General features: G+C 48.6%; 1 protein-coding gene across 1 annotated transcript in view; it reads left to right on the top strand.

Moving 5' to 3' along the window:
- The window catches only part of COL27A1 (collagen type XXVII alpha 1 chain), a 144,797-nt gene that overhangs the window by 107,695 nt on the left and 12,117 nt on the right, over positions 1–24,985 (top strand). Inside the window, exons 37-48 of the mRNA XM_058818232.1 lie at positions 83–190; positions 12,718–12,771; positions 12,888–12,995; positions 14,377–14,430; positions 14,735–14,788; positions 19,728–19,784; positions 19,918–19,971; positions 20,871–20,924; positions 22,263–22,316; positions 24,230–24,283; positions 24,359–24,466; positions 24,787–24,894. Coding sequence (XP_058674215.1) covers positions 83–190; positions 12,718–12,771; positions 12,888–12,995; positions 14,377–14,430; positions 14,735–14,788; positions 19,728–19,784; positions 19,918–19,971; positions 20,871–20,924; positions 22,263–22,316; positions 24,230–24,283; positions 24,359–24,466; positions 24,787–24,894 — 867 coding nt within the window. The remainder of the gene's footprint in view (positions 1–82; positions 191–12,717; positions 12,772–12,887; positions 12,996–14,376; positions 14,431–14,734; positions 14,789–19,727; positions 19,785–19,917; positions 19,972–20,870; positions 20,925–22,262; positions 22,317–24,229; positions 24,284–24,358; positions 24,467–24,786; positions 24,895–24,985) is intronic.

The raw sequence follows: 24,985 nt of genomic DNA, 5'->3' as shown, positions 1-24,985 counted from the left end.
GTGCTGGGGTTTTCCCTCACAAGACCTTTGCACCCACGTGTTGTGTGGATATAAAAACCTCCCACCCTCCTCTCTTCCACAGGGAGACAAAGGAGAGCAAGGCCCAGAAGGAGAGAAAGGAGAGAAGGGCAGTGAAGGGCTGAAGGGGAAGGAAGGAGCTCCTGGATATCCCGGCATCCCAGGTGTCCGAGTGAGTCTGTGAACCAGCCCTGGGCACCCTGGGCTCCTGCTCTGATGGGTTTGTGACCCAGAGCACTGCTCAGGAACTCAGATGTAACTTGTCCTAAACATGATGGTAAAGTGAGCTGTTTTTCATGAAAAACTGTGTCCAGGGGAGGGTTTGGTTTTTTAGCTAGGATTCACACTTGAGAATGGGAATCTGATCTGCCACAGGCTTTGAGAAATGAGGGATGTGCCTCCCTCCCACACCTCTGTGAGATGTGTTACAGGGGAAGGTCCAGAGGATTGAGAGGGGCTGATTTTTCCCTTGTTGGTTCCACATCTGGCTTGGGCCTGGAGCTTGGAATTGGCCACCTTGTGCCTTCATTGATGGTTACTTCCTTGCTTATGGTCTTCCCTTCTAGGATTTCCCCATTAAATATAGAAAACAACTAGACAAAATCAGCAGGATATGAGTCATGAATCCTCAATGAATATCCTGGGCATTGACTAGGTTTTGGAGGTCTGATCTTGGTGCTGTAGACAGAAAAAGTTTGATTCTGGCTCTGAGCTGAGAGGAAGCAGGGCAGTGCCAGGTGGAGGAAGGCTCTGCCCAGTGCCCCAGTGGGCTGCTCTGCAAGTCAGGCATTTCTGCTTGAGATGTGGAGTTTGTCAGGTTGCTGACATGGTTTGTTCATTGTAATTGTTGTCTTGGATCAGAGTTATCAGCAGTGATGGCTTTGCAAGGCTCACGGAGCAGAGGGGCAGCCCAGTTCAGAGGGATGCTCTGCTCCCCTGTGGCACATGGTTTACCCCTCATGAACACCCCAGCTCCAACCCCACACTCTGTGGAGAAAGAACAAGAAGCCCAAGTGTAAAAGCAGCCCTGAAATCCCATCCTGGGCTGGGTGTGAAGCAGCAGGGCCAGCAGGTACTGCCGAGCCCTGGGTGGATGCTCCATGGTGAAACGTTGATTTTCCTCTTGGTGCTGTTGTGGCTGGCTAAAAGGAGGGCAGGGAGAAGGGTGTGAGGGGATGGAAGCAGCAAAAGAAATGGATTCATGTTATTTTTGGGTTGAGGTTGGGATTTGAGCACTGACTCAACTAGAAAGTGGAAACATTGGCTTAATGCTGTAGTGCAGCACCATAAATGTGCAGAAGTATTTCTGCCCCAAATAAGGCCACCCTTGGCCACAGGCCCCTGTCCCCAACAGGGAGCCCTTTCAGGACTGGGATCATGCCACAGGCAAGGGTGGTCCCCAACAGCCCAGCTCCTTCCCAGCTGCAGGCTGGCACAGCTGGACAGTGCCCTCCATGTGCTGTGCTTCTGGCTGCTTCACGTGTTTATTTTGTGTATGTTTGAAGAACCAACAAAAATACTAAAATCATGCAAAAGCCATATTAAGTTATAAAGTATAAAATACAGATTCTGTCAGACTCTGTCCCTGCTGTTTGCCAGCATGTCCCTGGGAACATGATGGTGTTTTCTGTTTTATTTATATTAAAAAAGCAGTCAATAGAGCCAAGATTCCTGCTCATAATCACTCCCTTTCGGTTTGGTTCTTTTTTTTACTGCAAAGTGCTATATTTCCATCTACTATTTTAATATACTTCTTTGTATTTCCTTGTGCCTAAGCTCAGGCAGACTTTCAGTACCTGCACAGTCTCCAGATAGTTCTGCCTGCCCTGCCAGACACTGTTACCTAATGCACAGCCTGCTGTTCCTGTGCTCACTGAGCTCATTTAAATATGGAAGTCCTCTGACAGAAGCACAAATTATTTTCCTCTTCCCATTACTGAGAATTTCATTCTACGTTCCCATGGGGAGTAGAAATATCAGTGGGATCTTCCTTAGATTTCTGTCAAGATAAGGTTTACATCTCAGATGGAGATAACTGCAAGCCCCTCTGAGGATCAGAAGCTGGAATATCCAGCCAAGCCATGCCCTGGAGGACGTGCTGCAAAAGCCACCACAAACTGCACAATGCTCAGAAGTCTTTGAGGCTGCTGGAATAAGATAACAAAAAATCTGTCATGAGGAAGCTGTGAAGGTTGTTCACCCAAGGGCAGATATCAAGGTGGCAAACTCCTGTCCAGGATTTGTGTGGTGGCACAGAAATTGGTTGGGGAAGGTGTTGGAAGTGCTTGGATTGCAGGGAGAGGGAGCATGTTGGGTTTGGATTTTCAGGTACTGAGTGATTCCGCACCACCCTGTTGTGAATAGTTCTAACACTTCTCATGTGACAGTGTTCTGCTGTCCAATAATCACTTTAGATGGTGGTAAGAACTTCATCTTTGGCTGTTGCATCTCCATTTGGCCTCTCCTGTCATCTGTGCTTCACCACATTCCTGCCTGCAGCCACTGATGCTTTCCTGGGCTTTTCCTCAGCTCCAGTATTTGTTGGGATATCCTGCTCAGCTACAAAGAGCACAGGGAAGGTGTTGATGTTTCTGTGCCCTTAGGAGAGATGCACACACAAGGATCTGTGCAGTTACCTGTGCCAACAAACTCCAGCTCCATTTGGGGTGTGAAGCTCGTCTTCTGCTTCTGGAAGTTAGTTTGAGGAATCTGATGCCCATCTGCAATTGTGGACACATAAAAGATTCTCCTAAACCTTGGCTTGTCCCTGTGTTACTCCAGAGGGAGCACCCACAGGGATATGTCCTCCATGCACAGCAAGAACCTCTGGAAAAACCCCTTTTCATCACAGGGTTCTGCAGCCACACCATGTCCCGAAGGTTTGTCCTTGATGCCAAGGAAATGTTTAGTCTTAATCTTTATTTTGCTTATGTCTACAGGAATGTGACACTTCACTATCAAGTGTCCTTGTGACAGATGTAGGAAATGAGGTGCCAGATTGCTCTGACAGGATCTGACTTCACTGCTGGTACATTTTCAGCCTGATTTGTGTATCCTGGCTGCAGCACAGGCTGGTGCTGGCAGAGCAGGCAGAGGGCTGGGGAATTTGGCAGCACCAGCTCACACCTAACGTGGCAACAGGCCAGCGTGAAGGATGGTAGGAGATTAGAGGCTCTGCAGTCCTGGAGCTCCCTGGAGATGGCAGATGAAGGGATGGACCCCAGAGCAACTTGGAAAGCTGGAGGAAGCTGGGTCTGTGGTGCTTTTTTGGGTCTTGCACAAGAGAGACACTCACCTGGGTGAGTGCACAGGCACATCTGACTTTCCTGAGCAAAGCTTCATTTTCCAGAGGCTCATCCTGATGCTGATAGCACATGAGCACAACCAAACTTCCCTCAGTGCTCAGGGAAGGTTTTTCAGAGCTCTTTACTTTCACTTGGCTCAGCCATTTCCAGCATTAACATATCTGCAAACCGGTTTCCACTGTGGTTTTGAGGCTCAAACAAAAAGCAGCAGGGAGGCCCAGTTGAGTCTCCAGGGGTGGTTTGTACGTGTTTCAGCACCAGTGGATTTCAGCAAACAAACCTGGCAGCTGGGATGAGCTTCACAGCTGTGGCTGGCAGGGCTCGAGGCAGCTGGAGCTGAGATAAATGAGTATCCTCTATCTTTTGGTCACTTTGTCCAAGTTCACACTGCTCCTTTCAGTGGAGGAATGGGCCAATTGTCCCTCTGGCCATAAGAGAGAAATCAGAGCACCAGTGCAAGGTCCAGTTGGAATTTCCAGAGATGTGCACCTTTCCTGAGCTGCTTGGCCACGAATTATCTCCTCCCAGTGGTTTCTGTCTTCTAACATAAACTCACTGCCTTCACCTGACCTTGATTCTCCTCTGAGCATGGCCATTTGCCCTCTGGTTTAAACAACAGAAGGCTGAAAATCCCTTCCCCTTGCAGAGCCTGGGACTGTTTGGGCACCTGCATTCAGAGAAATTGGTGGAAATCCAGATTTTTTTGTATGGCCAAGGCAGAACAAGGATATTCTCCTCACTGTGTGTGGACACTGGAAAGTACAAGAGCCTGGTGAACTCTGGCAAGGCATCCCTCAGCAGTGCAAGTGTCATGGTGTGGTTTGCCAAAAAGAAAAGATCATTTGTCTGCTCATCTGTAAGGCTGTGAGGGAATAGTTCCACAGAGCCTGAAACACCCAGAGAACATCCCTGGAGAGTAACCTGCACTCACAAAGGATCTGACCCCATCAGAGGATGAAGTCACTGGTGTGCCACCAACAACCTGGTCACAGACAAGTGGATTCTGAGAACAACCTCTTTCCCCAAAAAGTGCTTCCTTCCTGTGCTTCTCCTCTGCAGTGACAGCAAATGTGGCATTTCAGCCCTTCCCTGGGAGGATGGCAGATGCAGCAGCGGCTGAGGAAGGCCCAGGCCAGTTGGAGGAGGGAGGTGATGGGTTTCCAGCTGTGCTCTGTGGCTCTGCACTGTGGTTTGTGTAATGTGCTGGTTGCCATACATGGCAGACATCTGATAGCCAGGGGTTTACAGTTCCAGGAAAGCAATTGGAGAGCCTGGAAGTACTGAAATCCAACATGCTCTGAAACAAGAAATTCCCTCATTGTTCAGCAAAACTGGGAGTCGAGTTCTTTCCACTTCAATTTTAACCTGAAATCCTATCTGCAGTGTCATTCGAGCCATGTCAGGACTCAGAAATCTCCGAGCCAGACACTCCAGTGCTCTGAATTGCCATAAACAATTACATCAGAGCAGATCTTGCTGCCTTTGCCGGCCCTGTTGGGGCATGCAGATGTGCACCATCAGCCCAGAAGAGCTGGAAGGGCTGTAAATCCTTTTGCTCTGGTGCAACAAGATCCAAAGTCCTTTCATTTGCTCTTCAGGAGGGTAGACTAATAGGGCTGGGCTGGGCTGGAGAGCTGAGAAGGTTTTTTGAGGGAACTCATAAGATCAAGCTGCTCTCCAGCCCAGTGCAGAGCATGGAGTGAACTCGTGGCTCTTGGCTCCCCAGAGCAGCAGCAGCCCCACACACAGCTCTGGATGGTGACCTGAGGATCCTTCCCACCACATTTCTGTCCCTCTCTCATCTCCAGGCTACAATCCCAAAGTGCAAGGATGACTTGCTGGCCAGGATGGACGAGTTGCTCTGCAATGCCAGGCTGCCCTCTGGGCTCTGCAGTGCCAGGGCAGAGCAGGAATCTTCTCATCCAACACATTGCTCTTGTACAATGCTGTCCAAACACCACTTACAGCAGAATTTGTCCCAGAGTGGTTTTTGCTCTTTGTTCTCTTCTGTTTCCTGCCACTGAAAACATGATTCAAAGGTTTTCTGCAACAAAGCCCCTAGCTCTGCTGCTGCTGCTGCTGAATCCAGCCATTCTCTGCATGCACATGAGCTCAGCCACAGCTGGCAGCACCACTTCCATGGCATCCAGCTCCCTGAAAACACTGAGGACAATCCTGGAGTCACCCCTGGTTTTAATCTCTGCTCTCCATGCCGAAATTTTATGGGTTTTTTTTTTTATAATGTACTGAGATGTTGTTTCCTGGAAAAGCTGGTTTTTTGTGCCCTGGACCATGGGCTGCCTGTGGAGTAATTACTTGAATGAAATTTCTTAAAATTCCTGAGTAGAGAGTGTGGGGTGACCCTCTGACTGAGCAGAGGAAGGAATGGAGAGCACCAGGCTGGGTGTCAGGGGAGGGCATTGTGTCTGTGGTACCAGTGAGGTCCTCACACCATAAATTTTAGGAAATGAGTGTGTTACTCCAAATCTTGCCCTGAATAATGTGTTAGGAGCAGATGCACAGGACAGTGAAGGGGTCCAGGGTGATGCAGGAGGTCAGTCAGTGGCAGAGGAGGTCACAGCAGGCCGTCCCCCTGTCCTACAGCCTGTCCTTTCCAGTATCAGGGGGCCAGTTCCTATCCTGGAGCCCATTTTCCAGGCCTGAAGGTATTTGCACTTGGCCTTGGTGAGTCCTTGAGTTACAGCCCTGGAGTATCATTGCTTGTGCAGACCAACACTCAGGAAAGCCATAAGCAGGTATTTGTCCTGCAAAAACCAAAGGTGAATGAAGTTGCTCAGAAATGCAGTCAAATATGCTGAAAAGCTCTGCCTTGAAGAGTTTGAGACCAGGAGTCAGGGCAATGCCTCTCTGTGGAGCTGCAGGCCTGGGTCTCTCTGCTTCCCCTCCTGACCCAAGGTGAGCATCCCTGGGCACCCCTGCCCACAGCTGCAATTATCTTCTCCTCTTTCTTTAATAATCAGTGCTGGTGGCCCCAGGGTCAGCCTTTCCTGAACACCCCACTTAATGCAGAGCTACATGCTGGATTTTGCTGTTTGGGTGATATTATTGTGTGGGACTTTTTCCCCCTTTTTTGCCATTCTGCTCTCTGTGACTCAGCCCAGCAAATCCACTGACACCTTTGGAGCAGAGCAGGGTTGCCTGTGAGCCCTGAGCATCCTGCAGGGAATCACAGAGCTTTCCCAATCCCCAGGGAACTGCTGCTTGCAGCAACCGGGGCTGCTCTCCAGCAGCTGAGGGGCCATTTGGCCCTCACAGGCTCTGCTGCTGGGGAAGGCAGCCTGATCCCAGCTGGTCTTAGTTTAGAGTTAATAGGAGTCAAAATGAGCCAGAATTTGAAATAAATCCCATTGGCTTGGCAGGGTTTCTTTCCTGACTCAGACGAAGGAGACACACTTTTTTGGGCAGTTGCTCCAAGATTCCCCTCCTTATTGCAAGAGAGGATTTCATTCCCCTCCTCTTCCACAACCCCAGGGCATCTGTGTCCTTCAAAAGGAAGATATTAACCCTTAGTGTTTGGGGGAGTGTCAGTCAGAGCTGTGCTGCTCAGGTGCTCTCTCTATTCTTTTTTTTTTTTCCCATTGTCAGATTCCAGCACTAATGTTTTGGAGCATTTTGGTTTCATTGTGTATGAAATCTTCACAGCTCAATGGGGATGGGGCCTTGCACTTTTCCTACACTTCCCACTCATCCATCAAGCATTTTAGTGGCATCTTGTCTCCTGTGCTTTCCTAGAAATGAGGAAGGAAAGGCAAAGAGAGTAGGGGGGAAAAGGGATTATCCCAGAAACAGCAAATTAGTGGCAGTTCAGGGCTATCAGACGGAACCAGAGCAGCTCAGAGCACACAGCACTGCCCTGTGCATGACTCTTTGCTGCCTTACACTGTGGCCGCTCAGAAAAATCAAGTTAAATAGAGCTCCTCCTCAAAACTGAAAGCAGCAAGTTTCAGAGCAACAGCTGCATGCAGATAAGAGTTTGCTCTTAAGCAGAGAGTTCAGGATACACAACTTTGGGTTGGATTCCCATTTTAAGCTGAGGAGCTCAGCTGAAAGGAAAGTCACAGCAACTCTGGCTGCAGCCTTGCCATCCAAGACCTTTTTATAGGATTTCCCCAATTTGCTGATTCTTTGAGCACAGCCAGCTCTACCTGCACTCCCCACTCGGGTTTCCACAGGCAGGCCAAGGGCCCATTGCTTCCCAGTGCTCCCAGTGAAACCCTCACAGCACAATCAGGTCTTTCTTCTCGAGAACAGTTGAGTCTTTCTTCTTTCCCCATACTCATTCAGGAGCTGCTACCCTGTCTCCTCCCCTTCCAGACTACTGCTAGGCAGAGTGATTATGAAATGTGTTTCTTATAAATCCAAAACATTTATGTCTTCAAATGCCCGGCCTAAATAATCCCACTAATTTCCTGCGTGCTTGTGAACTGTCCTCCATGGGGGGAGGCTTCTCTCCATCAAAGTTTATTAAGTGGAGGTTCTCATATGGAGACATTGCTGAGCAGTAGGAAATTATATGGGGCTTTTTCATTTCCCTTTAAATGAGCTCACTGGCTGGGCCTGGACAATATGGGCATGGTCATCCTATCGTTCATGCTTCCTACCTTTATTGCTGCTTTTAGTTTTCCTGCCCTTTTTACATCCAGTGCCTCAAACTATCTTATCTTTTTTTTCCCTGTCACCATGTCACATTTCTCCTTTGCTCAGTAGCTTTATTCTGGTTCTGTTTCTTCCTGCCTTACTTTTGGGAGGGAGGAGTGACCTCAGACCTTCACTCAATGACACACCAAAAAACCAAAAAAATAGTTTGAAAATAAGCTCCTGCTCCACAGCAGTCTTGAGCAATCCTGAAGCAACCTGAGGCAAGCTTTGGGAGGCTCTCCCAGCAGTTCTGTGCCCTGAGAGCTTCCTTCCTGTGCTGCAAGGAAGGCAGGAACACATTTGCCCTCTGGAATGCCAGCAGCCAGAGCAGGATGGTGAGTCACATCTCTGTTACCACTTCCCCGACCCATTGCCTGCAGCAGGAGCATCACCGGCTGTGGGGAAGTTTGGGTCAGGATTTGAGCCCTGTTTGTTGTTTGGCTCTGCTCAGGGCATATCTCTCTGCAGTTCATTCAACTTCCTTGTTTTGTTTTTCTGGATGCTGTTGTCGGAACATAGATTTCAACTGTTGATGTCTGGAGAATTTAAAGCTGAGCTGCTCATCTCTTTGCTTCCACTAAATGTTGCTGTTGTGCTGGGCAATAGATCTGACTTTTCTGTCAAGGCCATCAGCAGCTGGAAGTCTCTTTTTCTTTTTCTTTAAAAATTAACCAATTTGCATTGGAAAATAAACAATTCTTCTTTCCCTTAGGGGAATATCTAAGGCTATACTAAAAAAAAATCCTTGTAAATCTGTATCCTTACTGAAGATGACAATGAAATTTTAAACATGCTAGACCTAAGACTATAATTATTTTGCTTTCCTTGGATATTTTGGCATAGCTGAAGGCATGTGACTTAATAAAACTGCTGCTTTCCACTGTCCCTGGTCACAAATACCATCATCATCTGGAGGTACTGATATGCTTCTCTAGTGAAGACTGCAGCATATAAAGAGAAATCACCATATAAAAATATTCCCACTGATGGAAGAAGCTTGGAAAGAAAATATATTTTCTCATCAAACCAGTAACCCAAGGCATACAACAAAATGTGTGCAAACCTTGGGAACAAAAGCACCGAGTGTTCAGTGCCTTGGCACAGTGACCCAGCTGATGTGAGTCCAGCAAAGGGAGCTTGGATTTCCTTATTTTGATGTGCAGGCTTTTGTACATCTTCTGCCCTCACTCCTATCTCTGCTAAAGAGAGAAGTCGTCTTAGGAACCTGAGGAACTTCACACTGCAGTTAAAAAGGTACCAAAAGCTTCTGCATTCCCAATGTGCTTTGGGGAGAGCCTGGATGAAGATAACATCTCATTGAATTTTATTTTTATCCTTTCTTGTTTTCTTCCTTTTCTAGCCCTGATTTTTTTTTATCCCTGGACAGATGAGTCAGAAGAATGGAGAAAAAAAGGATGGGACTATTTTTGCAGGCTACCAAAGTTGTTGCTGGGTTTTTCCTTCCCTGTGCAATGTGTGGAGTGGGGCAGTGCAGTGATTTCTGGGAACTGTGCAAACCCCTGCGTATGTGCCCTGGGAACATCTGGGATTGCAACAGCGACCACATCTGGATCATCACAAGTAGAGATATCACATATCTGGGAGCCCTAGACAAGTGCTGACCTGCCTCTAAATTCATCTGGGCAGGATTCCTGCGCAGTTGGAGAAAGCATATCCAGGAAAATCAGACACATGGTAGGCTTCCCACTCACCAGCACAGCTTGCTGGCCAAAGTCCTAGAAAGCGTGCTGGGAGAGCAGGGAAATGTCCCTGACTGATAGAGCTCATTCCTCTCGAGGAGGTGACTCAGAAACTCAGAATCTGAGCCACGTCTCTGCCCGTGCCGTCGCCAGCGTGGTCTGACCCATTTTCTCACACCAGCCAAGCTTTTAGGCAGTGGATGAGAGTCAAGAACAGCAAGGGAGGCTTGGAACGAGGTCTCCATGGCTTCCTGTGAGTGACAGCTCCTCTCCCTGGCACTGACAGGAGATGGTGATGCTGCCAATGTTGGTTTTTTTTCTCCATTAATGGAGAGAGAGCTGCACCCCAGCTGGAGGACCCAGGAGAATCTTCTGGAGCAGATGAACATCCCTGCTCCCCGAGGCTGATGTGTCATAAGGGGAAGATGGTACAAGGAGTTTATTGGAGCCCATATCTCTGTTCACACCCACCATCAAGGGAAAAGACAAGCTGAAGGAGGCCTGAGAAAGTCTGAGAAGCTGTTTGTACACAGCACAGCCTCACTGTGGATTGAGCTCGACTTTATGAGCAGGACTTGGGCTGTCAAAGTTTGGGGTTTGTTGTTTATCCTCTCCCAGATGATTCTATCTGTACTTCGTGATGGTGAGTACAAGCAGGAACTTGAATGCTGGCAGATTTCAGGAGCAGTGTGGAAATTTTGTTTCTCAGATGGGAAAATTTAAAGCCTAAACTTGTCTTCTCAAAAAACAAAGACATTTTCCAAGGCAGGGTAGAATTCAAGTTTCAATCTTGAAACACCCATGGGAGATGTATCCTGGTGGAGGGAGCCAGGCTGTACCTCAGACTCTTCTGAAGTATCCTGAGATCCTCGTGACCTCCCCATGAACAGGGTCCACCTGCTCTGCCCAGTGATAAAGAGTGTGTCTCACCTGCTATCTGCATTTTTTACAGACAATATAACACTTTATCAGCCTGGGAATGGAACCTTTGCATGGAAATCTTTGTTTTATGAGCTGCCACACCACTGCAGATCCAGGAGCATATCTGAGTGTGCAAAACTGCTCTGCTGGAGCAGACCAAGGCCTTGTCCATCACTGGGTTAGAAACAGATCTAGCTTAAAATGGGCTTTATCCTGTCTGCAGGAAGCATCTACTGCTTGTGCTTCCACAAGCTCTCAAAGCACAGTCCAGGGAGACTGATGGAAAAACAGTGTGCAGCTGATTAAAAACCCCAGTTGTCTCATTATTCAGTCACATCTTGTTTGACAGCAAAGCTTTTTGACTGATCCCACCATTCCCTCTCCAAATTTTTAAGCCATAATGTGCCAGGGCAGTGCTGCAGAGCAGGGGCTGTGGAGTTACTTCAGGTGCTGAGTATCAGTGAGCTGCTGTGGAGCTGGAAGGGTCTGGCCATTTCTGATGCTTTCATTAGTGAAATCAGTGCTTTCATTCTCTGCACTCCTGTCAGAAGTGTAAATCTTGTGGGTGATGATGGAGGCTTGGCACCCCTCATCTGCTGCGGCTGCTCGGCATCTGTGGGAACGCAGCTCCAAAAGTGATCTCTTGGAAAGGGGCAGCAAAAAATAGAACACACACCAAAAAAAAAAAAAAAAAAAAAAAAAAAACAAAACCAAACCTGAGCAGTATGGAAGAGACACAGAACAAGGCTCATGTGCTCCTCTGCAGGGACCTGTGCTTTGTGAAGCCTAATGGTGTTGGCAAGGTGGACTCCTGAAATGTTTGACTTGGGTAAAATGGAGCTATTCCCTCTGGGGAAGTGAACTGGCACAATCCTTTAGGGCTGGAATGAGGCTGAATTGCTCCTTTGTGTTCAGAGCAGGCACTTTTGAGGCCCATGTTTCAGATCAGAGTGAAAACCCCCCGATATGTCTCACTTTAAAAGTTGCTTTTATTCAGCAGAGACTGCAACACCAACCATGATGAAAATTATACCTTCTTAGCTAGAAGGAGGGGAAGCAGAGGGAGAGAGGTGGTGCTGGTGTGGAGATGCTGTTGAAAAGTTTGTCACAATTGCCAAAAAGCATGAGTTATTTCCTTCAGTTATACTTTTTGCTTCTTTCTGTCAAATTCAAAAATATTCTGTCTCCCTTGCAGCCAACAGGGTCAAACACTGGAAAAAATGAGTTCCCTGAGGTCCCTAAGGAGAGGCTGCTGTATTTAGCTGCTCATGGTAGCACATGCCTGTGGTGTGGGCGCAAGGAGGGGCAGCAGGTTCTGCACCCACACTGGGTTCTGAAAGCAGCTCAGCATTCCTGCCTCTGCTTGCCATGGCCCCCACCCCGAGTTTTGCATCCCACTGCATTTCTAGAAGCCTGATCAGTAGATTGTGGTTTCTGTGTGTGGCAGTAGTAACACAAATAGAGGGAGGGGGTTTCACTGGGAGCAGGAGGTTGTGTGTGGTAGGTGCATAGAGAATGAAACCATTGCCTTTTTCACAAGGTAAAAAATTAGGACAACTGGTATGGAATCAATGGTTCTATTGGTAGGGTCCTAAAACTATATTAAAAGTATTGACACCTAATTTAGTGCCAAAGTTGAGGATACAACTGTTGGTAGAGTCGTGGTGCAGAGACGGCAGCTCAGGGGCAAACCAGAGGAAACCTTTTGTGGTTTTCCACATTTCAGCCCATTCTGTAGCAGAGGCTAGGTAGGTGCGCTTCTGGAGATTCTTCTTTTGCACCCTTGGAGACAGATGGACACAATTTTCCATGACCTATCTTCAAGGTGTCATTTCAAAGTCACCATCATCAACATTATCACAGTATCACCTTTCAGCTGTGCCCCCTGAGCACAAAGAGCTTTCCACCTTTAAGCAATGAGTTTTCCTCCATCTGTAGCACCTGTGGATTGTGATCTGACCTTCATAACCTTCTGGCCTCCTTGTTGGCCCCCAGGTGTGGGTGAGGATGCTCTCAGGTTTGTGTGTGCTAGGGAAACAGCTTGGGAGTGCTGGTTGGGATGTGACTCCTTTGCTTTCCCATTCCAACAGCCTTTTTTGGTTTTCTCCTCCCAGGGACCAGAAGGGAAACCAGGAAAACAGGGAGAAAAGGGCAGGCCTGGCCAGAAGGTAGGAACATCTCTCCTTGATACCATCACAGCCCGTGATTCTCCCTTCCTCGTCTCTGATGTTTTCCTGCAGAAGGAGTTTTGTCCCACACTGATGTCAGTGCCTTTGCTCTGCAGGGCAGCAAAGGCTACCAGGGGCAGCTTGGAGAGATGGGATCCCCAGGGAAGCAGGGGCCGAAGGGGAACCAAGGCCCCAAAGGATCCCGAGGTACCCTGGGACCGATGGTGAGAAGAGCTCTGCAAACGGCTGAACACAACCCACAGAAACCTGGCACTGGTGGGCACGGGCCTGGCTGGGGCACAGAGCCCAGCAGAGCCTGAAAAATGCACTGAAAAATGCTGTTAGATGGGTTTAATTGGCCAAAACATCTCAACCCTTGTCCCAATCAGCACAGAGGAGAGTCCATAGGGGTGGCTGGGTTGGTGCCCCGTGAGCCCAGCTCACGTTGCATGGAGGCAGCTCTTCACAGCTCCCCAGATGGGCTGAAATTGCTGAAATATTGGGGATTTTTCCTCAGCTGAGTGAGCTGATAAGCTATTTTTTGCTAAGATCTTCCCCTTTGAGACTGCACACTCATGGCAAGAGCAGCTTCCAAGTCAAGCTGTGTTGTTATAAGGAACTCTGCCTTGGATTTCTGCCCTGTTTCTACACCCACTCTTGATCTACTTATTTAAAACACTTGGAGCAAGAAGAAGCATGGGAAAGGGTTTGAACTGGGTACTGAAGGTGAGGCTTCCAGAGAGAGCAGCCATAATATGGCAAAGAGGGGAGAAATTAATTTGCTTTAGGCACAAGAGATGAATGCATCAGGACAGCAGTGGTACATAAAAGTGCCTCTCGTGCATTGCAGGCTGGGTAGGAAACTTCTTGCACTCTATTTGATAGAACTTTGTGCAAAATCAGGAATTATTTATGAACTAGGATTAGTGGTGATACTTCAGAACAGTAGCAAATGAGTGATGGAGTGATGGTTTTGATGATAGTGTTTTCCTGCACTAAAAATTGTGGCCTCACCACATATCCTCCCTTAATAGTCTTTGGCAAAGCCTCCATGGATTATTTCACAAGGGAGCAAAGCAACATCTGAGCAAGTCTATTGGAGTGGACATGTCTTTGTCTTGTGGAAAGGGCTTTATTCCATGCTAAATGGGATTATATGGAAATTCTGTGACTCACTTTAATGTGATGATCTGATTTAAACCCCTTTGTTCACTCTGCTAAGGGTGTGATTCTGGTCTGTGGAAGTCTGGTGGACTTCCTAGCACAACACTAATTTGGATATTTGGATATAGGGGCATGCAGGAGGGCAGGTGAAGAGCACAGAAATGCAGCCATTTCTGACAGCAAATCTGAGTGAGGAGGGGAATCTGTTGCTGCAGGCAGGCAGAGGCAGGGCAAGGCCTCCTGGCACAGCCCTCTGCATGTGTAAAAGGTTAAAGCCAAGGAGAAGCCATCAGGTGCTGCAGCAGAGCTCAGGGGTGGCCAGGACAAGGACTGGCCACACTCCCACATGTGCAGAGCTTTGCTTTGCACAGCCCAGTGCCTTCTCCCCTCGTGCCAACACCACGGGCTGCTCTCTCAGTGCCTCTGTCTCTGCCTCTCCAGGGAGCTCCAGGAAGGATGGGTGCTCAAGGGGACCCAGGCTTAAAGGGCTACCAGGTAAGGGTTTTATTTTCACCTCCCAGCTTTTACCTGTTCTTAAACACAGCAAAACTGCCACTCCAGGATGCGAATTGTTCTTAAACCGTGATTTATTTCTGACCTCGAGTCAGATTTATTTCTGACCTTGAGTTTAGTTCTCTGCCAAGTCCCCATTTGCACCACCTGCATTTGGTTCATCTCTGCCCATGTGCCCCCCAAAGCTGGCATGCACCACCCAGGGCTCGTGGGATCAGGGAACCAGGGAGGGCCTTCAGTCCCACAGTTCTTTCCTGGCTCCTCACGTGCTCTCTGCTCTCCACAGGGACATGCAGGACCACCAGGGCCAATTGGACCACCAGGGCCAAAGGGGGAAAAGGTAAGCTCAGGGGGTTTGGCCATCTCATTTCCCCTTCAATGAGACAATTGCTGTAATTGCATCTGCACTGTGCTCACCCTGAGCTGAGGCAGAGGTGCCTCCTTGACCCCACAGCCTCTCATACACACACATAACCCCTCAAAGCTGCAGCCTTGCCTGTGCCAGCCCATGCCAGGACCCCCATGCCACCAGCACGTCCTTCCCAGACACCACAAGCCCTGTGCCAGGGGCTGAGCCAGCCAGCATGGGGCTGAGGATGTGCTTTGCCTCCATCCACAGGAATTCAGCTCCATCCCCAAGCCAAAAGGACTCAGACTGGTGCCTTTCTGTGCTCAGGTCACAGTAACTCCCTGCACAAAGGAGCAGATCTGCAGCTGCTGGTGTTTCCCCTCTCCATGGCCCTTGCTCCACGTTCCCTGTGCCCCACCTTCCCACAGCCCCTGGCTGCAGCTGCCCTGACTCAGAGCCCTCTTTCCATTTTCCCGGGAGTTTTCCCCCTTTTGCTGAGTCAGCAGAGCCATAACCAGTCCAGGCTGGAGCAGTGAGTCACTCCTCAGTGGTTTCCTGTCGGCTCCAGGGCTACTTGGCTCTCCCAGGGCTGATGGTGTCCCTCACATGCCTTGTGCAGCACGGCTCCCTCCCTCCTGAGACCTCTCTGCAGAAGGCTCTGGGGAGAGCTCCTTATGACCTTCCAGTGCTTAAAGGGGGCTGTCTAAAAGAGGGGAGCAGCTTCCTACAAAAAACAAAAGTGGATTTTGGTTAGATGTCAGGAGTTCTCTACTCAGAGGGTGGCAAAGCAGTGGCTCAGGTCTGGGCTGCCCTGTCCCTGGCAGTGTCCCAAGGCCAGGTTGGATTGGAACACCCTGGCATGGTGGAAGGTGTCCCTGCCCATGGCAAGGAGTGGAACAAGATGGGATTTAAGGTCCCTTTCAACCCAAACCATTCTGTGATTCTGCCTTGGTGTGGGAAGGGAAGTGATGGTGATGGGCACTGGTCAGTTGTGAGGTCCCCATGAAGAGGAGAGGTGCATGAACTCTTCCTGCTCATTTTCTACTCAAGAGAGCATTCAGCTTTGCCTCTGCACACAGGTGGGAGGGCAGCTGCAGTGCAGACAGGATCTCCAATGCTTATAAAATGAGTTTATAAGGACTTGCCCTTGCTGGGGCTTTGAGAGGATCCCTTCATGCTCTTGATGTTACCCTGCTCACACCATGCTCTGTCTGGAGATTCCCCCTGCAGCCAGCAGTCACTGGGACAGGGCAAGCTGTTGTGTTCCTCTAAGACTCAGAAATCTTTCTTTGGGGGTGAACAATGGCCATTGTGCTTTTTCTCCCATTTCCTGCTGCTGAAACACATCCATGGAGGAGCAGCTGTTCCTGCTGCTCCCTATCTCCATTGCTGCCCTGCTGAACTTCCTGGCAGGTGTGAGACAAGCACAGCCAGCCCAGGATGATGTGAGAGCTCATGACCAGGCTCAGAACCTGCCCCAGACGTTCCTCACAATTCCACTGTCGAATCTTGAGCATTGCTGAAATTGCAGCTGTAGTTTTATTTGAAAACATTTAAAGTTGCCATCTTGAAAGCTCTTGTAATTTCAGTAGCAAATGATCCCCAAATTATTCATCTGAAGTGCTCAGTGGAGCAATTTGCCCTTCATCAACAAGATGTTGCTCTGCAAAAGGGCAGTGGAAAAGCGTTCCCTGAGTGGATCTGGTGTCAGAAGAGCACAGCAGTGTTATGATAAATTAATTCTACATGCAAGTATCCAAGCTGAGGCCTGATGAAGCCACCAAAATGTTCAATGCACACTGCTAAGAGCAGTGAGCTCTGTTAATGACCACTGACAGCTGGATCTCCTCACCCATGTTCTCCTGGAAGGCCAGGGTCTGCTGACACCTTGCTGGGGAGCAGAAGGAGAAGATACTGAACCAGGAGAGCACAAAATCATGTACTGAGCCTCCAGCACCCCTTCCTGCAGCATCCATGTGCTCCACAAAATCTTGCATCTAAGTTTTCCTATCCACCCTCCCTCCTCTCCCGAGAGTTGCCTGGATCCCAGCCTAAAGACAGACAGATTCCTTCCCTCCAGACATCTGTAACCTCTCACAAGAGTGTGAACACAAAAATGGAAGCCTGACAGTGAGAAATAAAGAGAAAATGGGAATGGGACTGTGAGCACTCCGTGAGCTGTAAGTGACATGGTGGATGGAGCCGTGCTGAAGGAGGAGGATGCAATGGTGGGGAAGGTCTTCCTTCCCTTTTTCAGAGAAGGTTTGGAGAGAGGCACTGCTGTGGAATCCTGCTCCCTGGTGCCATCCCAGCCAGCCACTCCACCACATTTCCTACATTTGCAGCTCCTCAAAGAGGCCTTGCTCAGAGCAGACGCCTGCTCTTGGCAGCTGCTTAAAGCAGTCCAGATGGGATCCTTTTAAAAATTACAAACTGGTGTATCTCACTTTGGGACAGCAGCCAACAACAACAAGCCTTCCCTTCTTCTCCATGCCTTTTCCATTTGTATCCTAACATGTTTACTTTGCTGCCCTTTACTCTAACTTTTTTTCACTGCAACTTTCTGAAGAATGAGCACAGAGCTTTCATCTCTCTCTCAAGCAGCTGAGGCACCAGGAAGCTCTGGAGGAGCTCGGATTCACAGGCCTAGAGCTGACCAGGCTGCAGGATTTTCTCAGGCAGGAGACAGAGAACAAGGTGGAGATCAGCCTGAAGGGGAAACAAAGCCACAATGGAGGAAATCTGTGAGTCTTGATGCTCTTCAAGGGCACCAGAGTTAGGAGCTTTCTCTGAGTTCATCACACTCATCTCAGGTCCCAAATGGCAAAGGTGTGCACATCCTGCTTGGGAAGAAGCAGTCAGTGCCAAGACTTCTGCATAGCAACACACTGGGATGATTTCTTTTTTCCCTGAGAGATGAGAAATGGTGGCTTTGTTTCCCTTCTAGGCAACATTCCTTAGATAGTGGCTGGAAGGCAAACCAGTTGCCAGGTATTTTGCTGCTGGCTTCCAGCAGCAAGTTCAGTAGCACTGGAAATGTTGGCAGAGCCTGTGAGGGTTTGCTTCTCCTCCTTTCCTCTCCTCTCTGCCACCCAAGTTTCTCTCAGAGGCAGGCAGGCTCACCAAGACATTTCCTTACTATCAGCAGCTGCAGCTCCAACAGGAGAGCAGCCCAGAGAGAAGGTCAAAGAGAGCTGTAAATACACCAGAAAGGGCTGGTGCAACCACTGAGAATTACACAAATCTGTGAAACACTTGCAATCTGCTGAGATTTGGATGTTCAAGGCTTCTTGGAGCACCCAAGCACCTCCACTGTGCCAGAACCCCCCAGATGCACCAAAGGAGTTCTGAGAGATGTTCATCCTAAGGAGCCAAAGTGCCAGAGACTGCTGTGGAGTAGTGAAAAACTGGAGGAGCTGGAATGTTGCAACCTTCCATGGGGAGCTGAGAAACAGCCATCTCTGAGCTGGGCTCCAAAGAAAACAGGACACTGTGACCCTGAGTGACTTTCACAACAGAATTTAAAAGGATAGTGTCTCTGTTAAGTCTTAAGGGATCTCTCTGTGCATGTTTTGGAGAGACCTCAGTCATAAATAAGCTGAGTGATGTTATCTGCCAGCCAAACCATGAGCTCTGAGCTCGTGCTGTGGAGCATCCCAGCAAGGAGAGGGATGTGTGAGAGCATCCCAGCAAGGACAGGAGTGTGTAAGAGCATCCCAGCAAGGACAGGGGTGTGTAAGAGCATCCCAGCAAGGACAGGTGTGTGAGAGCATCCCAGCAAGGAGAGGGGTGTGTGAGAGCATCCCAGCAAGGACAGGAGTGTGTAAGAGCATCCCAGCAAGGACAGGGGTGTGTAAGAGCATCCCAGCAAGGACAGGGGTGTGTAAGAGCATCCCAGCAAGGACAGGGGTGTGTGAGAGCATCCCAGCAAGGACAGGAATGTGTGAGAGCATGCCAGCAAGGAGAGGGATGTGTGAAAGCATCCCAGCAAGGACGGGAGTGTGAGAGCATCCCAGCAAGGACAGGGATGTGTGAGAACATCCCAGCAAGGACAGGAATGTGTGAGAGCATCCCAGCAAGGACAGGTGTGTGAGAGCATCCCAGCAAGGAGAGGGATGTGTAAGAGCATCCCAGCAAGGACAGGGGTGTGTGAGAGCATCCCAGCAAGGAGAGGAATGTGAGAGCATCCCAGCAAGGACAGGGATGTGTGAGAGCATCCCAGCAAGGACAGGGATGTGTGAGAGCATCCCAGCAAGGACAGGGATGTGTGAGAGCATCCCAGCAAGGACAGGGCTGTGTGAGACCATCCCAGCAAGGACAGGTTTGTGAGAGCATCCCAGCAAGGAGAGGAATGTGAGAGCATCCCAGCAAGGACAGGGCTGTGTGAGAGCATCCCAGCAAGGACAGGGGTGTGTGAGAGCATCCCAGCAAGGACAGGGGTGTGTGAGAGGGTGTCTCCCCTGGCTGATGGTAAAACAAGCCCACAATGGTGGCACACAACCCAGGAGCCCATCCAGACCACCCCTGCTCCCAGGACAGCCCAGGCAGCACTCAGCAAGGGCAGGGAAATTTTTGGTTAAAGAGTTTGGTTGAACTGTCAGCAATAAAACTCAGAGGCACAGAGCTATTTCCCATGTTGTCGTAATTACATCCTGCTTGCTGAGTTTTTAGGAGTTGTTGAAAATAACCCTCTGCACCTGGTTACTTAAGGAGGAGAGTTTAGAGCAGGGAAAAACAACCACCAGAAATGAGGAAAGCAATGTGGAGAGTCAGTGAAACAAACAACACAAAAATTTGTTTAGTCTTTCTTTGGATGAAAAGGGAGTAAATTCAACAGAGGCTTTGACTTCCTATGATATGGATTGGGTCTGTACAGACACATCTGCTCTAAAATCTGCTGTTTATATTCATACTAACATTTTCCTCACAGGGACAACAAGGTGATGATGGGAAGGTGGAAGGCCCTCATGGACCACCTGGAGACAGAGTAAGATGTTAAATCCCTTCTCTAATCAGTCCTGGAGTGATTTTTGGGGGGTGGATTAGCTGGGTTGCTGCCTTATGCACAAGCCACTGAGATATTGCAGATGACTCCTCAAGCCTTTGTTGTGCTCTTGTAGGGCCCTGTTGGTGACAGAGGGGACCGAGGGGAGCCTGGAGACCCTGGTTATCCTGTGAGTCTTATTCCAAATGCATGATTGAAAAATGTTTGCCTTGGGGAAGTGCTCCCAGTCCACATCAGCCCCCAGACCTGCAGTCCCAGTTCATAACCTGCTGCTGTCCCTGGCCAGCTGCTGCACACGGCTGTGATTCAGATAAGGAACAATTCTTTACCTAAAGCATAAAAACATTGCTGAAGGCAAGAAAGTCAGCACCTCAGCCTGCCTGCACCTGCAGAGTGAGGCTAAAAGAATGAGCAGGGCTGTTTGGGCACAGTTCTCTGTGATTGTCAAGGAGACATCCTAGACAAGATGTATGCGTGATGGACAAATGTCAAGACTGATGTGCCCATGGCTGTAGATTCTTCCATGGGAAGATCTGTGAACTTTATGATTTGGAAGCTTCCAAAATCTTTGCAAGATTTCCCTCAAAAGCAAAACCAGGGCTATGAAATACCCTGCTGTGCTCCTTATTCCCTCTTTGCAGGACATGTTCAGCTGATTGGGGCCGATCTGCAAAGGCTCCATGGAATCAAGGGTTACCTCCATTCAAAAGCACCTGGTCAGAGTGACTCATTATAGTAATTAGAATATTTTTAATTCATCAGAGTAGTAGTGCTGCTGCCTTATTTTCTAGGACAGCTGTCTCCAACTGTTCCCTTCCATCAGAGCTTTGCGTATTTTGGGATGCATTAGAACACCTTCTGTGCTGCTTAGCTGGTGTTGAGCAGCTCCTGAGCAATTCCAAAGCACATCCACAGGATTTGGGCACTCCCCACAACTTCCCCATTTCTGTATCAGCAGAATGCAGACACATGTGTCTTCTTCTGCCCCTTAAATCGCTTTACATTCATTTTTCTTTCTCATTGCCACAAAAGAACAAAGGCATGTTCCCTCTCTGTTTTTTATTTAAGGGTCAGGAAGGGCTTGATGGAGAAAGAGGAAAACCTGGGCAGCAAGGCTCACCGGTAAGAGATGCTGCTTTATTGTGAGGCACCCAATGGCACAGGAGAAGCAGGGAGGTGGGAAGGGCTGCAGTGGGAGTGTGTGGGGAGATGTGAAATGTGGCCATTTCCATCAGCCAGGCCTCTGGAATGGGCTTTTTGAGCCACGTTTGAGACTGATAAATGGGTGACCAAACAGGGAGCACTCCCAGTGTTTCCAAAACCATCCTTTCTGAATGGTCCCCGAGGGAATAGAAATCTTGGAGATGGGTGATGGGATGACAGTGGAAGTGTCTGCTTGGAAATTATCCATCTGATGTGCTGCTGGTGAGGTGAAACCACATTATTACACTTGCAAGATGTTTTCTCTCAAACTACTGAAGGACTTTGTGAAAGGCTAAATTAAATCCAAACTCCAGGGAAGGACTTTTTATTCCCTTGTTACATACAGTAGCATTTAATCTTTATATGTGACTATTGCAACTGTGAGTGCAGCAGCACATTAAATGTAGTTTGTATTGGGAAATAAAGTTGAATCAATTCCCACTCTTTGTAAGGATGTTGGGAAGAACAACAGATTCTATTTTGGGTTTAAAAGGGTAGTGCTCTGTTATATGGCCCAGAAATGAGTACAGCTGCTGCATTCCCCAGTGGATGTAGTTTATTTGGGGTCGGTAGCCCCTCAGATGATTCAGATGGAAGCAGGAACTTTGGATTGTCTTTAGTAAAGGTCCATTAGAAACGTGGCTCAAAAACAGGCTGAAAAAGGAGAGCTCTGCAGGGAGTCCTTCCTTATCATTTATTTGACCTTAGTCCAGAAATTGCCACTGACACAAATACCAAAAACCCAACCTGGCTGGCCAGGAGAAAAGACTGAGATGGGTGTGATGGGGAAGAGAGCAGTGAAATACCCTCTCTGCTTTACCCCATGGGCAGTTTTCTAACACCTGATCCCCAGGTGAAGCCAAGGCAAGGGCTGCAGTGCTCAGGAGGGAGGAGGCACCAGCAGTCACTGTGTAAATTGCTTGTTCTGCACACAATTTCTACACACAGGCTCCTTCCTGCCCACCTCCCTGCTCTCCAGGCACCATCTGGAATGTGGTGAATGATTTCCACAAATTCAGGCACCACCCAAGCGAGGGGCAGAGTTGCTCCTTCTGCAGTTGACACCCTGTTAATGCTCTCTGGAGACAGCTCCCTGCTCCTTTTTCCCCTGGGGCCTGTCTGAGTACAGGCAGTTTCCCTGAATTGGTTCCATACACTCAGTGTTATTAGGGCACAAAAAATGCTGTTCTTTGTACTTCGTGCAAGATGCTGCCAGAAGAGAATTTTAAGCAGATTTTTCTTGTTTCTGTTTTGTAGGGGGATCCTGGATCACCAGGCAAGCCAGGAGCAAAGGGATCCAAAGGTGATGTGGTAGGTTTCAGCAGGGTGGATTTGCAGTGTCCCAGTTTAAAGATTTAAAGAAAATCTCTGATTAAGAGGATTCTCATGGTTTTGCCCAGCTTGTGTGATTTTTTTTAGCCTATGCTCTATGCCTGGAAAGGCTGTGGGGATCCTTGTGGGAGGGCTGTGAACATTTGGGTGTCCAAGCCCAGAGGTTTGTTGGCTTTGTGGGGCTGGAGAAGACCAAGATCAATTGCAGCTCCAGCATGATGGTGACTCTTGGGCAGGTCTTTGGTCCCTGCCATGGGCTGTGTCTCTTTCCTGTGCCCTCTTTGTGGTGTGTGACCGTGTTCACAGGGGTCTGAGGATGAGGGAAGAGATGAGGATCTCACTCCATGTTTCAGAAGGCTTGATTTATTATTTTATTATATATATTACATTAAAACTATACTAAAAGAATAGAAGAAAGGATTTAATTATAATAATAGAATAGCAAAGAATGATAACAAAGGTCTGTGGCTCGGCTCTCTGTCTGAGCCAGCTGATTGTGATTGGCCATTAATTACAAACATCCAACATGGGCCAATCACAGATGCACCTGTTGCATTCCACAGCAGCAGAAAATCATTGTTTACATTTTGTTACTGAGGCCTCTCAGCTTCTCAGGAGGAAAAATCCTAAGGAAAGGATTTTCCATAAAAGATGTCTGTGACAGTGCTGTCTCCAGCCACAGCTGGCTCCTCCATCCCAAGGAGGGCAGAGCCAGGCAGGAGTCTGTCCCTTCCACTTGAACCATAAACTTTTCTGGCTTGGAACCTTCTGGGTTTGGAGTCCTTTTATCCATGGAGATGTTTCTTGGAACAATCCCTCTGACTTCTTGTCCTTATTGAGCAAGAAAACCCAGGGCATGTGGGTCCTTCAGGGTTCACTGGGGCGCTCCACACCTACTCCTACCTCCACATCTGCCTGTTATGGCAGCTTGCTAATTATTCTCACAAACCAGGGGCTTTATTTGCTAAAACAGAAGTATGTGACCTCAATACTCAGCAAATTCCTGCTCTCTCTTGGCAGATGTCAGGGGTTTTTATCTGACCCTGCTGGGGGTAATGCCAGAAGATAGTTTGAGGTCTTCTTGGCAAGAAGTGTACCAGGTGATAAGAGAAATAAACCCTGCCCATTGATGGACAATCTGGAACTGTCTTTGGGTCTAATGAATAGCAGGGGCAGCACCCCCAGGAATATTTATTTTATGTAGCTGGCCAGCCTGGTCCTCTGCAGATGGAGAAACAATGCACAGAAAATGAGTTCTTCAATTTAAAAGTGCTTTAGTACATTACCTCACTAACAGAGCCCTGGTGAAGGTGATGAGGCTGAGTTTTCCGTTCTTTCTGCACAAATTAATCCTTTTTACAGCTAATAAACCTCAGGAGTATTTATTTTCTTTATTTTCTTTATTCACAAAGCAGCATTGCAAATTTCAGACACCTTTTTAATTTCCATTAGCTCTCCAAAACAGAGTTATTTCTCAGACAGAAGCCCCCCCTGAACCCCTCAGGACTCTCTGGGTCCTGGGTTTGCTGTCAATGAACTAATGGAGGACTCAGGTTTTTAGCATCTTGTTCTAATGTTTGCCAGTGTACCAAATCCTCCCTCAAGTTCATCCTGCCTTTTTTTGTCCTCATCTGCTCTGTATTAGGAAAAATGCAGGTCCTTGCCTTCTAGCTATTCATTCCTGCCCTAGAACTCTCAAGACATACGAAGAATCACTTGTAATAAAACCAAATAGCAGTTCATTCCCCAGAACAGGAGCAACTGACTTTATAAATCCCTTCTATAAAACTCTTTCCAATCATTATCCAAAAGCACACCCTGAAGTCACAGTCCCAGGTGGAGCTGTGCTAGAACTGCTGCAATTTTAGATGTCTCTCTATTTTTACTTGCAGGGTCAAAAAGGAAAGCAAGGACCACAGGGCAGTGCAGGGAGCAGGGGCTCACCGGTAGGTGAAAATTCAGTTTTCTGCCCCAGGAAATGCTGTGTGGGAGCTCCTCCTTTAACACCTTTGTGATTTTAGGGCATCCTTGGGCTGCCAGGCCCTCGAGGAGTGGTGGGAAGGCAAGGACAAGAGGGTGCCCCTGGAGTGGATGGAGTGCCTGGGAAGGACGGCGTGCCTGGGATGCTGGTAAGCTTCAACTGCAGCAAACACAGCCCTGGAGCTGCACAGCTGCAAGGTAGCACAGAACAAGTGATGTGATCCAGCTATGGATATTGCAGTTTACATGCACCCAGAGCAGATCTTCACATGTCACTTGCACACAGAGCTGCCTTTGCAGATCTGTGAACAAAAGGGGGTTTGTAGCCTGGCAGACACTCACGTGCACACAACTCTGTCCACCCCTGCAAACCTGTCCCTTCTTGCTGAGGGCAGAATCCCACCACTCCCCTGGCCCCCCAGAAGGGGAAAGGGTTTTGTTTCTGACCTCTTGTGTGTTTCTTTCCTAGGGAGAGCAGGGAGATGATGGGGAGGAAGGCGTGACCGGGATGCCAGGCAAGAGAGGGAACCCTGGCGTGCCAGGACTGCCAGGAGCCCAGGGACCACCAGGATTCAAGGTGAGCTTCTGACTGCCTCAGATGCTGCTGTGAGGGATCCAGTCTGTGAGCCTGATGCCTCTGAGCTTGAGATGTCCAAGGTCTAATATAG

Source organism: Ammospiza caudacuta, chromosome 21 (genome assembly GCF_027887145.1).
Source record: "Ammospiza caudacuta isolate bAmmCau1 chromosome 21, bAmmCau1.pri, whole genome shotgun sequence".
NCBI lineage: Eukaryota > Metazoa > Chordata > Aves > Passeriformes > Passerellidae > Ammospiza > Ammospiza caudacuta.
The sequence above is the reverse complement of the archived record's forward strand: the minus strand, read 5'-3'. Positions and strand labels throughout refer to the sequence as shown.